This window comes from Peromyscus californicus, unplaced genomic scaffold (genome assembly GCF_007827085.1).
Source record: "Peromyscus californicus insignis strain IS unplaced genomic scaffold, ASM782708v3 Scaffold_14__1_contigs__length_90479793_seg_2, whole genome shotgun sequence".
Classification (NCBI taxonomy): Eukaryota; Metazoa; Chordata; class Mammalia; order Rodentia; family Cricetidae; genus Peromyscus; species Peromyscus californicus.
Window position 1 is genome coordinate 51,271,457 of NW_026294436.1, and position 12,031 is coordinate 51,283,487.

General features: G+C 38.5%; 1 protein-coding gene across 3 annotated transcripts in view; it reads right to left on the minus strand.

The window, feature by feature from the left end:
• Pou2f1 (POU class 2 homeobox 1) overlaps positions 1-12,031 on the minus strand; it is a 155,183-nt gene that overhangs the window by 49,731 nt on the left and 93,421 nt on the right. For all 3 annotated transcript variants that reach the window (XM_052737481.1, XM_052737483.1, XM_052737482.1), the window contains 5 exons: positions 10,334-10,434; positions 8,461-8,514; positions 6,579-6,701; positions 4,430-4,618; positions 2,153-2,279 (listed from right to left, as the gene is read on the minus strand). In XM_052737481.1, the coding sequence (XP_052593441.1) occupies positions 2,153-2,279; positions 4,430-4,618; positions 6,579-6,701; positions 8,461-8,514; positions 10,334-10,434 (594 nt within the window). The remainder of the gene's footprint in view (positions 1-2,152; positions 2,280-4,429; positions 4,619-6,578; positions 6,702-8,460; positions 8,515-10,333; positions 10,435-12,031) is intronic.

Genomic DNA, 12,031 nt, shown 5'->3' on the forward strand with positions numbered 1-12,031 from the left:
ATTATATGAAATCTGGACCCTGTCTTATGCTACTAAGATCACAACAACTCAACAGCAGTGGGACACACTGGCTCTAGATTATTCTGCATGCGTGCGTGCGTGTGTGTCTGTGGTGTTGAGTGCACGTGTATATGGGTATGTACACACACGTGCTTACAGAGGCCAGAGGTTTAGGTCAGAAGTCTCTTCATGGGTCCTCATGCTTATGCAAGTGCTTTTCCCACTAAGTCATCGCCTGAGTCCCAATTACTTTCAAGCTGGTTTTTATTATATAAAGGAATAAACTTCATTCTCTAAGTTTTATCTATGGACTGCTGCTGATATTGATATGATGACATCAATGGTAATAGTGGCAAAAATTGAGAGGTTACTCTGCAGAAGGCACATTTTCAGAAAGTACTTTTATGTGTTTCCTAATTGAATCCCTATTAATTTTTGAACGAAAATACTAAAATTATTCTTATACTTCATGTAAAGAAACTGAGGCTCAGGAAAATTATATTTCTTCAGAGACAGCTTGGCTTTAGACTACAGTCTATACTTTTAATTACATTACAGTGGTCTTCCTGACATTAATAAAACATTTTCTATAATTTACTCATAATTAAAGGGGAACATGAAAAGGGTAAATGGGAAGAGGAGAAGTATGTGAAACTCAGCAAACTTAGGCGGCTTGTCCAAAGTGACAGGCTCTAAAGCCAACCAGCATTTTTTATGTGCTGTTTTCCCAACCCTATGAAAGGCTGGAAAGGAAGAAATTAAGAATATACAAACAACAACAAAAAATTAGAATAGCCATTTCTTTCTTAACTATCTTAGACTCAGATATGAAAAAAAAAGTGAAAGACAATAATATCCTTGGGCTTTATAAAACACCTAAAGAACTTAAGGTCTCAACAGTTCCCAATCGACCACACACACACTCTTCAGGTATGGCCTGTCAAAGGCTTTCTGTCTAGACAGATCATTTCCTCCTTTTCTCTTTCATTGTAATCATCACTTTTTACTGGCTCTGACCCACAAACCAGGTATCATCTTCAGACTCTATGCATCCTTGCTATTCCAAATGTTGGTTTTCCTAAAGCGCTCCTATTACCGTGTATACACTCTCTTTAGATGACCGATCTACCAACGCTTATAGTGTCCTAAAAACTTAACCATCTAGATGCCTATTCCTTACAATAACTGGTCACCAAATCCTTTCTTGGTTTTTAGTTTATTCTGAGATAGGGTCTCACTGTGTAAACCAAGCTGTCTTGAGCTCAGAGATCCTCCTGTCTCTGACTGACTCCCAAGTGCTAGGATTAAAGGCAGGTGCCACTGCACTTGGCTCAAGCCCTTTTTTTCTGCTTTATCATTTTCTCTTTTCTGCCCTTACAATCAGAGCTCAGCTTTTTTTTTTTTTTTTTTTTTTTTTGGTTTTTCGAGACAGGGTTTCTCTGTGTAGCTTTGCGCCTTTCCTGGTACTCGCTTTGGAGACCAGGCTGGCCTCGAACTCACAGAGATCCGCCTGGCTCTGCCTCCCGAGTGCTGGGATTAAAGGCGTGCGCCACCACCGCCCGGCCAGAGCTCAGCTTTTATCAATCTCAAAAGAACCTTGCAAAACTCTGCTGACCACTATTACTAATTTTCTTCTTGACTATTCCAAGTTTCAGTGGAAATTAAGCTTCCTTAATACAAATGTCACTTTTCTGCTTAAACCTTTAATTTTTCAATATCCTACAGAAAACTTTATTGGAAGATATCAGACATTCAAATTCAATTCCACAAAGAACTGGTTAAAATCTGGGGAGTAGAACTCAGAACCCACCCTTCTCATTCATCCAATGACTTGCAAATAAGCTGAGCCTTGGGAATGATTAAGCTGCATGATTTCATGTTAAAGTCCTATAAATTTCTTGTGAGATTCTTTAATAAGCTAGCCTTAACTGACCTTTCAGGTCTCAAATTTCATTCTTACTCATATATGTAACCTGTGTTCCTGATTGAAGGCATTACTTATAGTTCTCACGAATACCGGTATTTTGAAACCAAAATTTAACAAAAGCATTGCCCATATGGATACCGTTAGGGCAAAATGCTAGTTAAGGTGTCTGGAACACTAAGTGGACAGCATTGCTGCACCACTAGTAAGCTTTAGGGAGATGCTTACCCTGCTGGCCCTGGGGCGTCTGTGAGATGATAAACTGTGCTGGTTGCAAGTTGGTGGTCGGATGCACCAACACAAACTGTTGCAAGTTGAGATTTTGCTGTTGAAGCTGTTGCAATTGTTGAAGATCCTAAAAGCTCAGAAGCAAAATATAGATCAGAGAGATCCAGAAATGAAAGCTGGCTTAGTTATAAGGTTCCTAGATGATGACCTCCATCATATTGAGTAACAATGAGATAATATTTAGCATTTGTTTTTCATGTCCCGACAGTCTGGCTTCCAGGACTACATCAGTATGTGAGAAATCCTCCGGCCTCAGGCCAGAGAGAGGCTCAGGAGGTAAAAGTGCTGGCTGTGTGAGAGTGAAGACTGAGTTTGGTCTCTAGAGCCCATGGTGGAAGAGGAGAACTGACTCCTGATAACTGTCCTGACTCACACACATACAAAAAGAGCCAATATCAAAACCAAAAAACCTTAGGGCCTCTGCAAGAAGTTATATTTTTGAGGGCATGATGTATAGTATCACGACTTATGCTAAGTCCAATTTTCATTAGTTACTTAAAATCTGTTAGAATAAGTGAATACAAAATAAATGTCTACAGTCCTGGGGGCGGGGCTGTTTTCAATGTCACAACTCTATTATTGTTGTTAGTGTGTGGTGGGTTTGCACATGGCACACACATACGAGGAAGTCAGAAGACAACCCTGGAGTTAATTCTTTACTTCCACCTGCTACCATTTTGAAGGCTAATCTCAGATGTCAATTTCACTACCTCTGGAATCAACTAAAATGCAAGCAGCTACGCATCCCTGTGAGGAATTTTCTTGATTGATCACTTGAAGTGGAAAGACCCTTGCTAAATCTGGGCCACACCTTCTGGTGGCAGCCCATATAAAAGAGCATGGAAGAAGGAAGCGTCTGCTCTTGTCTGCTTGCTCTCACTCTCTCTGGCTAAGTTCATCTCTCCTCTGCTGGTATTAGAACCTACTTCTTAAGGAGTCCAAGGAAGACTAAAGACTAGCTGAGACATCAGCTGCATAGACAGAACAACTACTGGATTCTTGGCCTTTCCTTTGAGAGACAGCCTTTATTGGACTGGCTGGACCATAGCCTGTAAGTTACTCTAATAAATTCCCTTTTAATATGTATTCATTCTGTAAGTTCTGTTCCTTTAGATCTGGTCTAAACAAAGACCAACATGGACTTTAAAAGGCTTTTAAATAGCCAGGTGTCAGTGGCGCAAGCCTTTAATCTCAGCACTTGGTGGGTAGAGGCAGGTAGATCTCTGTGAGTTCAAGGCCAGCCTGGTCTATAGAGTGAGATCCAGGCACCAAAACTACACAGAAAAAACCTGTCTCGAAAAACCAAAAAAAAAAAAAAAAAAAAAAGAGGCTTTTAAATATTTGACCCAATTTTTCTCTATAAAGTAAAAATTGAGAGTGTTATATCCAAATTTCTATCAATAAATTAAAAGATCTAATTCCTGAAATTTGACACCAGCTTATCAAACTCAATTGAGAAATCTGTTAGGTATAAAATGATCTTATTTTTATCAATTTCAGATAAAGTCTCAGATAAGGTTCACTTACTAAAATAATTTATTTGATGAAGAAAATGGTCCAAATCAAAACACTATCGTGATATAGACTGTCCACACAGTAATAAAGGTGAGTCTAATTCTAATCTCAAGTATCTTAAGACTTCTTCATATATGTCATATATAACTTCTCACACCCCCTTTCATTTCCTTGAGACAAAGGATTTCACTTACTTTCCTTTTTGGTCCCATTCTTTACAACTCTTGAAGTAAATTTTTAGTATCTGGATATTTTACTCTAAAATGTGAAAACTGAAACCCTGTAACATTTTTCTGCAGTTCTCCATGGTCCTAACCACTCCACAGCAGAAAGAAGACACTCTGTCTTTCTCAGAGTGGCAACATTTACCGTAGAGCACATGACAGAATTCTTCCCTGCTGTCATTAGCTAATTAAGATAAATACAGTAACCCTTGCTTCATAAATATGCCAGCTACTTACTCAAGAACTGTTGCTTAACATAAACATTCAGTTATCCAATAATCAGCTATATATTTATAATATCAACTCAATAAGTAAACACGTGTACTGTTTCTGACTCAGTGAAGAAGGATGATGCCTCCTTGACCTAGATTCCTTGGGCTTTTGAAGATCCACAGTAACAAGCAAAAGGCTAACAATGTTCAGTCAAGTTTTTCCATGTATCACTTGCTTGCCGTCACTGTGACCTTGGCCTCCTCACCTGTGCAATCTGTATGGGCTGCGACAGGGGGATCTGTGTCATGGGCGTGGCAGCGGAGGCTGAGATGGTGGCCCCAGCAGCATTGTGCTGTTGGCTGGCCGAGTGCTGCTGCACTGCAGCGGCCAGGAGCTGGGCCTGGGCCTGGGCCTGCTGCAGTAGTAGCTGCTGCTGGGCCGCTGTCAAAGTGAGCTAAAAGAAGAACAAACAAGGAAGGCTTGAAGAACAGGGCCTGGAATGCAAGAAAACGGCTTTCACATAGGCAACTCAAGTGGTACTGGGTCCTCACTACTCATTTTCACATTACTAATACGCAGTTAAACTGTTCACCAATGACAAACTACTAGTACTAGCAGAGCATTTAAATTAAAGTAGTAGTCCCCACTTTAGACTCGAAAAATCATTTTGGCAGGAAAGGTAATTAACTACTACACAAGAAAACAAAAAATCAATGCTGACAGGATATGTAAAGAAATTTACACCCAACAGCAAGTGACTAGTCAGATGAGGGACAAAAGGCTGCTGGATATGACCAGGAAGAGAACTGATAAGGCCCAGCTGCTCCTCATTAGCTAGAATCCCCACCATATTTCACCATTTCCATTATGTCTTAAGATGTGACTAAAAAACATGAGCTGTACTTCTTTCCTTTCCAAATCTCCTTCTAGGATCTTCCTTCACCCAATCTTCTGTCATTGAAAAGCATCAGTTTTCAACTTTACGTCCTCTTTCCAACTTATTACCTATAGGAAACCGATGGTAAGAACCACTCTTCTAAATGCAAATGAATCTGAATGCCCAGATTTAATAAAAATCTTCAAGGTACACGAACCTGAAATCCTAAGTGCTTGTTACTATCTTAGACACAAGTGACCAAAACCTGAACCCTTACAGTAAAGCAAGAAATATATTTAGAACAAACCTCAACTTTCATAATATAGTAAGTGTGCTGGGCCTTTCTTTCGATGACATGTTCTGATCAAACAAGTAGGGTAATACCTATATGTCAACAAACAGTCATTTAGCAGTATACCCTGCCTTCTAACCTATCACAATCTAATTTATCCAAACAATTTGTGCATTAGAAACACAAGAACCAAAGCAAATGCAAGTCTTTAGAATGTGTGTATCTAATGTATCTTACATAATACAGGTACATATATGGAATATATATTATAAATAAATGTGCAACAGTTCTTAGAACTGTCCATTGTTCACACTAGCTGAGATTATAAAAAATCCTGAAGGTTGATACGATGTGAATTGATTAGTTTCTTTCTTATCATTCCCCTGACTCACTCTCCTCACAAAAGATAATACATAAGCTTTCAACATTGAAAAATTACACCAAATAATAGCTTGGAACAGAAATCACTAAATAGTTAAAAGTTTAACAGTCATGGAGGACAATTTGTTACCAGTAAAAATAAGTAACATTTACTGAAGGCTACATGCCAAGCACTGTTTTAAGAGCTTTATATAAATTGCAATAGTACTTAAAATAGATATTATTAATACCTCCACTTAGAAGAAGGAAATTTGAGGTACAGGGAGATAAAAGTATAGTCCTTTAGTAATTAGTAATTACACAGCCAGGCTCTAAGACCACATGTTTTATTTTAGGATATTACAAAGTCACTTCAAGAAAATGTTTTTCTTTTAGGGTATTAGTCCACTCTTTTAACTATCCTGCAATAACACAACTCCATTTGAAGTAACACCATTTTTTAATGTGCGTTAAAAAGTTTAGAGCCGGGTGTGGTGTCGTATGCCTTTAATCCCAGCACTGCAGAGGCAGAGGCAAGCAGATCTCTGTGAGTTCAAGGCCAGCCTTGTCTACAGAGTGAGTTCCAGGACAGCCAAAGACAGACACAAGAAACCCAGCCTCGAGAAGCCAAAAGGAAAAAAAAAGAAAAGTTTGCAGTTTACTCTGCAAACATCTGAACATCTGCAGCTGTAACAAAAGAAATCTTGCAAAGTAATGACAAAGGTAACTCTTTTTACAGAGCTTCTGCATCCAGGAAGTCCCTGAAAGATACAATAGTGCCATGCTCTTGGCAGCTGCAGTGAACAGTTTCAATAAGATGCGAACCAACGACCGGCCGTTCAGACACAGAGGACGGTCACGACACTTTTCTCAGGGGGAACTTACCCCCGTTATCTGCCCCCCCGCCAGCATTAGCTGGGTCTGGGGGATGGCTGACTGCACGGAAGGCTGCTGCTGTGAAGGCTGGCTTGGCTGCTGTGGATCCCCCGATTCTTCACTAGATTTGGACTGGAGTGGGGTTGGATAGGAAAGAAAATAAATAGGTGATTAAAAGAAATGTACTTCTAACTCTGAAAATGCAAGAATTATTTAAAATATGTGCTGTTCAATTCTGAGTTTGGGGGCTTTCTCTTTTTCCTCTCTTACCTGTCTTTTCTTTCTACTTACGTACTCTTACAACTTTTTTATTCTAATCTCAGAAAAGTTGCAATTATAAATTTTTAAAAGAAAAACTAAATTGGTCCTCCACAAATCAACAAAACCTTTCACAACCTCAAATCCCCAATTCAGGCAATGAAGAGAAAAGGAAATTATTAGACTCTTCAAACTAACACTCTGACATATACCTTGTGGCCAAGTCTCAAATTTCTTCATATACTATCTTATAGTTCAATTACTTGACCTACAGAACTTTTAATCTACTATTTTAAAAGAACTCTAAATGCAGCATCTTCCACCAAGTAATGTACAAGCTTGAAGGAAAATGATATAGTCAAGAATTTACAGGCCTTAAAGGGCCAGAGAGAAAATTTTTTATGGTAATTAAAACTGGTTATACAGAGTATTAAAATTCTGCATAGATTTGCATATTTTCCACCACCTGTTTGGGAGACTGCAGCAAAGCTAATTAACATAAAAGCTCTGATTAATTCTGCCAGTCATTGAAAGATAATTACAGTGCAGGACTGTAAACATTCTGCACTGGAGATATAGCCTGTTTGCCAACATCTCTCTAAGGGATGTTAAGTTTACCATGGCAACCAAGGCAATTTTCTGCCTCCTCTCCCTCAGAAAGGAGGGTCACATTATCTCCTTTTCTCTTCTTGTTTCCACGAGTTACTAGGTCCATATTCCACAAGGTTTCATAGAATGTTTAATCCAAAATCTTTAGTCTTTAGCAGCACTGAAATCACTCTTCTAGAATACTGTTTTTCCCTCCTGATTGTTTCCTAAACACTACAATGAAAGGCTGACTGAAACGTTAGAGTTGTGCAAAATACTTGAGCCTCAAATCTTCTGTCTGATGGTTTTATAATTTTGACTATCTCACCAACAATGTCTTGCTTATTTTTTTAAATAAAAATTTATTATTATTTTAAATTATGTGTGTGTGTGTGTGTGTGTCTGTCTGTGTGTATGTGCACATACAAGTGTGTAGAAGAGGGTGTCAGATGTCCGGGAGTTGCAGTCACACATGGTTCTGAGAGTCCTGATATGGGAAGTAAACTGGAATCCTCTGTAATTCTTAATCACCAGGCGATGACTCCAGTGCCCTTTAATGTTACTTCTATTTAGATGAGAGAAGAGCACTTACAATGCTACCAATGTCTTTATTTAAATACAAGTAAGCAAAACTGAGTCCCAGGAGGCTGTGACTTGCCAAAGGTCATATACCTAGTTATTGGTACAATGAGACTTCGAAACCCAAGTTCAAAGTTTCATGAAAAATGATAAACAGTCTAGGAAAAAGAAGGATACTTAAGAAGCTATTTGATTTTGTGTTCAGTATGTGTTCCTGAACTTCATTCTAGAATTCTGATAGTGAACTTCATTTGTCCACCTCTGGCTTACATACAGTAGCAGATTAAGGTGATTTTCATTAATGACAATTATTACTATCTGGATTCAGCAATAAAAATATAGCAATAATAAAATTAATAAGTAGTAACAATCCCAAGTAGTTCCTATTCTAAATTATGTGCTCATTACAGAAAATTATGGAAAAATTAATAGAAGATATGACCTCTGTGCTCATATTCCAACTTACCTGAATGTTTAAAGATTGAGCAGCAGCCTGTAAACTTGTCCCAGCGAGCTGGACCTAGGTGGGAAGTAATCAACGGACATAATAATCTAAAACATGTCATTCACCACTAGAGGGTGTCATCAAGAAATATTTCAAATACTAAGTGTATACCACTGTGTTAGAATTGAACATACAAATACATATTTTACGGAGTTAAAACTTCCCATACAAGCTCACAGTTCCCCACACCCTAAATGAAAACTGCAGAAATTTCTTCTAAATTAGCATCATCACCAAATGAGCACTCTCAGGTAAGCCACACTGGCACTGGATGGGTGCTTCTTATTGAAAACTCTATTTGTAGTCATAGTCCGCCTAGGTTCTGAAAACCTAACATACCTTTCATATTGTTTTAAAGAACAGATAAAAACATTCAACATGTACTTTTTTTTATCATTATAAATGAAAAAACTAGTTAAGAGAATCTATCCTATAAGCCATATAGGAAAAAATTTGTCTTAATATTTAATATTCATACTTCAAATCCTAGTCATATTAAAGTAAGGACACACATGCAATTAGAAAGTCATCATTTGGCAACCGTGAGAGCAACCTGATTCAGAAAAGGGTCGTCAACAGATCATTTAACTAATGGGCAAAGCAAGAGTAAGATACTTCTCCACAGATGCTGAGAATTACAAAGGGCACAATAGCAACTTCACAGGGAGGGCTACCTGGCAAGCAAATGATCAGGCTGAACAATTAATGCTACCAGTAACGAAATTGGCCTCGTGTTACAAACACTGTGAAGACTGTATTTCTTATGTTGCAATCCTACCAAAAATGGATAACCTGAATCTAAAAATAAAATCTAATCACAACAAGAAAGCAGACAAGCTCAAATTGAGGAACTTCCTGATTTGTACTCTTAAAAAATGTTAAGTTTTTTAAAAATTAAATATTTATTTATTGAAGGAGTTGGTTGTCTCCGAATAATTTACAATCCTCAAAGGTTAATGTCTAAGAAGGGAGAAGAAAGATTACAGACTGGACTAGAATAAATGGAGACTAAAGCGGAAGGTTGGCAGTGCAAATAATCAGCAGAGAGTATGGGAGTATAGGGATCCAGGCAGCTAGCTGAACACAGATGCAGAACTATGAATCATTACAACTTTGCTTCATTTCAGTGTCCGCCTTTAATCCCAGCATTCAGGAGGCTGAGTCAGGCGGATCTCCGAATTAGAGACCAGCCTGGTCTACAGAGTGAGTTCCACGACAGCCAGGGCTACACAGAGAAACTCTGTCTTGAACCTGCCCCACCCCCCACCCCAAATAACGACGACAATGACAACAACAAAACTCCAAAAAACTTGAGGATAATTCCTAGAATTTCACCTATTTTTAAGTAGAGCAGCTTTTATTAAAAAAGTGGTTTGGTAGTCTAGTGTCATTTTGATGAAAATAGTGGTAAGTAAATTAAATGAACAGAATTCATGTTCTGTTTTAGAGTTGGGGGGGAATCACGTGGTATTGGGTAGTTAAGTTAAAACTCATTTTTTAAATCTGAAACTAAGATGTTAACAGTCAAGCAAGGGTCTGAGTAGTCCCCTACGTGACAATGGTTTTAGGGTAGTGGTAACTGATAATTTACTAGCATCACTCAGCCATCACAGATTCAAGCTCATGCTCATGCACAACATTAACCTAGTATTAGGTGTGTCCCAACAAAATATTCTTTTGTTCACACAGCTGTAGAGTCAACAACTATGCAAAAACTATTAATTCTATATGAATCATTCAGCAGGATGGTTACACATGATTTGAAATAACTTCCCTAGCATTTTATGTCTCCTTTAAAAAGCATTCTCAGCTATGGCTGGGTGAAACAGTCTACCTGGTGGAGATGTCCAAGGAAAGCCTGGGCCTGGGCTGTTGAGATTGCTCCTCCAACAGGCACAGGCTGTTTCTGAAAGTCCAGGCCATTCGTTTGTGTGCCTGGAAAGCAAGCAAAATAACTAGTAAGTGAAATAAATTCAAATGAAGCAAAGGACTCAACTTCCAGTTACCAGCATCCATTAGGAACTTGTTTTGAATAGTCACTTTTCTAAATATCTTCAAAGAGAAGAAAAGAATCAGAAAAATGGAACTAGAACATCATGGAAGAGGAGTCAGTAAAGAGCCAGAATATGGAGAGAAGCGCTATGAAATGCTGTTTTCTGGATATGAAATGCCTAAGGTACTCATGAACTCACAGCATCTGTAGCTGCCTCCTTAAGACCGCCACAAAAATCAAACCAGCCAAAATTCTAGCACAATGGGGAAGTATCATCCAGGCTCCATCCCTTAGTGAGGAGCCACCGGCAGTTAGTAGCTGCTGTAAAAGGGAGAACCAATCTATTTTGAGGGTGTTCCTAATAGGTTTCCTGTGCTCCAGTGGATGACCCCAAACCCATACACATACAGACAACACTAATTGGACTTAGTGGGTCATCCAAACAAAAAACAAACAAAAAAGTCATGAAGTTAAGATGGGGACATGTTAGAAGATATGAGGGGAGCTGAGGGAGGAAAATAGGGAAATATTTTACTATATACATGTATGAAATTCTCTAGAATAAAGAAAATTATAATTAAAAATAAAAGGAAATATAATAAAGAGTTGTGATTTGAATGAAAATGGCCCCCATAGACTCATATATTTGAATACTTGGTGCCATTAAAATTCCATGCCATTCCCTGTTAGCCCTTTCTGCCTCATGGTTGTGGTAGTTGTCTCAGAATGTGAGCTCTCAGCTACTGCTCCAGCACCATGCCTGCCTGCCTGCTGCCATGCTCCCCATCACGATGGTCACGACTCACTCTCTGAAAACTTTATTCAGTAAGTTGCTTTGGTTATGGTGTTTTAGCACAGCACTTGAGAAGCAACTAAGACAAGAGACTTCTCTTCAAAAGGTAGGACAAATATGTAACACCAACAATGCTTAAAAAGCAGGCACAAAAAAAAAAAAAATGACTGACAATCATAAGAGTTACTGAACACCGAAATACAGTGATTGGAGCAACCAGGGCTGAAACTGGCATGGCATTTATGATGGCTTTAAGGAAGAGATTATTTTTACTGTTTGAAAGGATGGTAGAGACTACCCAAGAGAGGGTCCTGGGCTCTCTTTTACTGTCATTCTACTTAGTAATTTACTTAAACACAAGAAATTCACTGGTTACTTTGTGAGGAGCAAGAAGGATTTACTACTGATGCAAAGACTTTAATGAGAGGCAGTCTGATAGTTAAGTCATCCTTTATATAAATAAAATAGTTGTAATAATTTCTTCAATATCAAAGTACAGATTCCTGTATATATCTTTTCTCCTGCCCTTTGATTTTGACACAGGGTCTCACAGAGCCCAGGCTGGCCTCAAACTCATGACTTTCATACCTTAGCTTCCCAAGTGCTGGGAATAAAATGTGTGCCACCACAAGCAGCTTCACTAATTCCAAAACAGTGCCAATGTTCACCATCACATATCCTATTTTCACAGAGTCCATCCAAATGCTATACACTAATCCACATTCAGCTCCTGTTTGAAATGATAG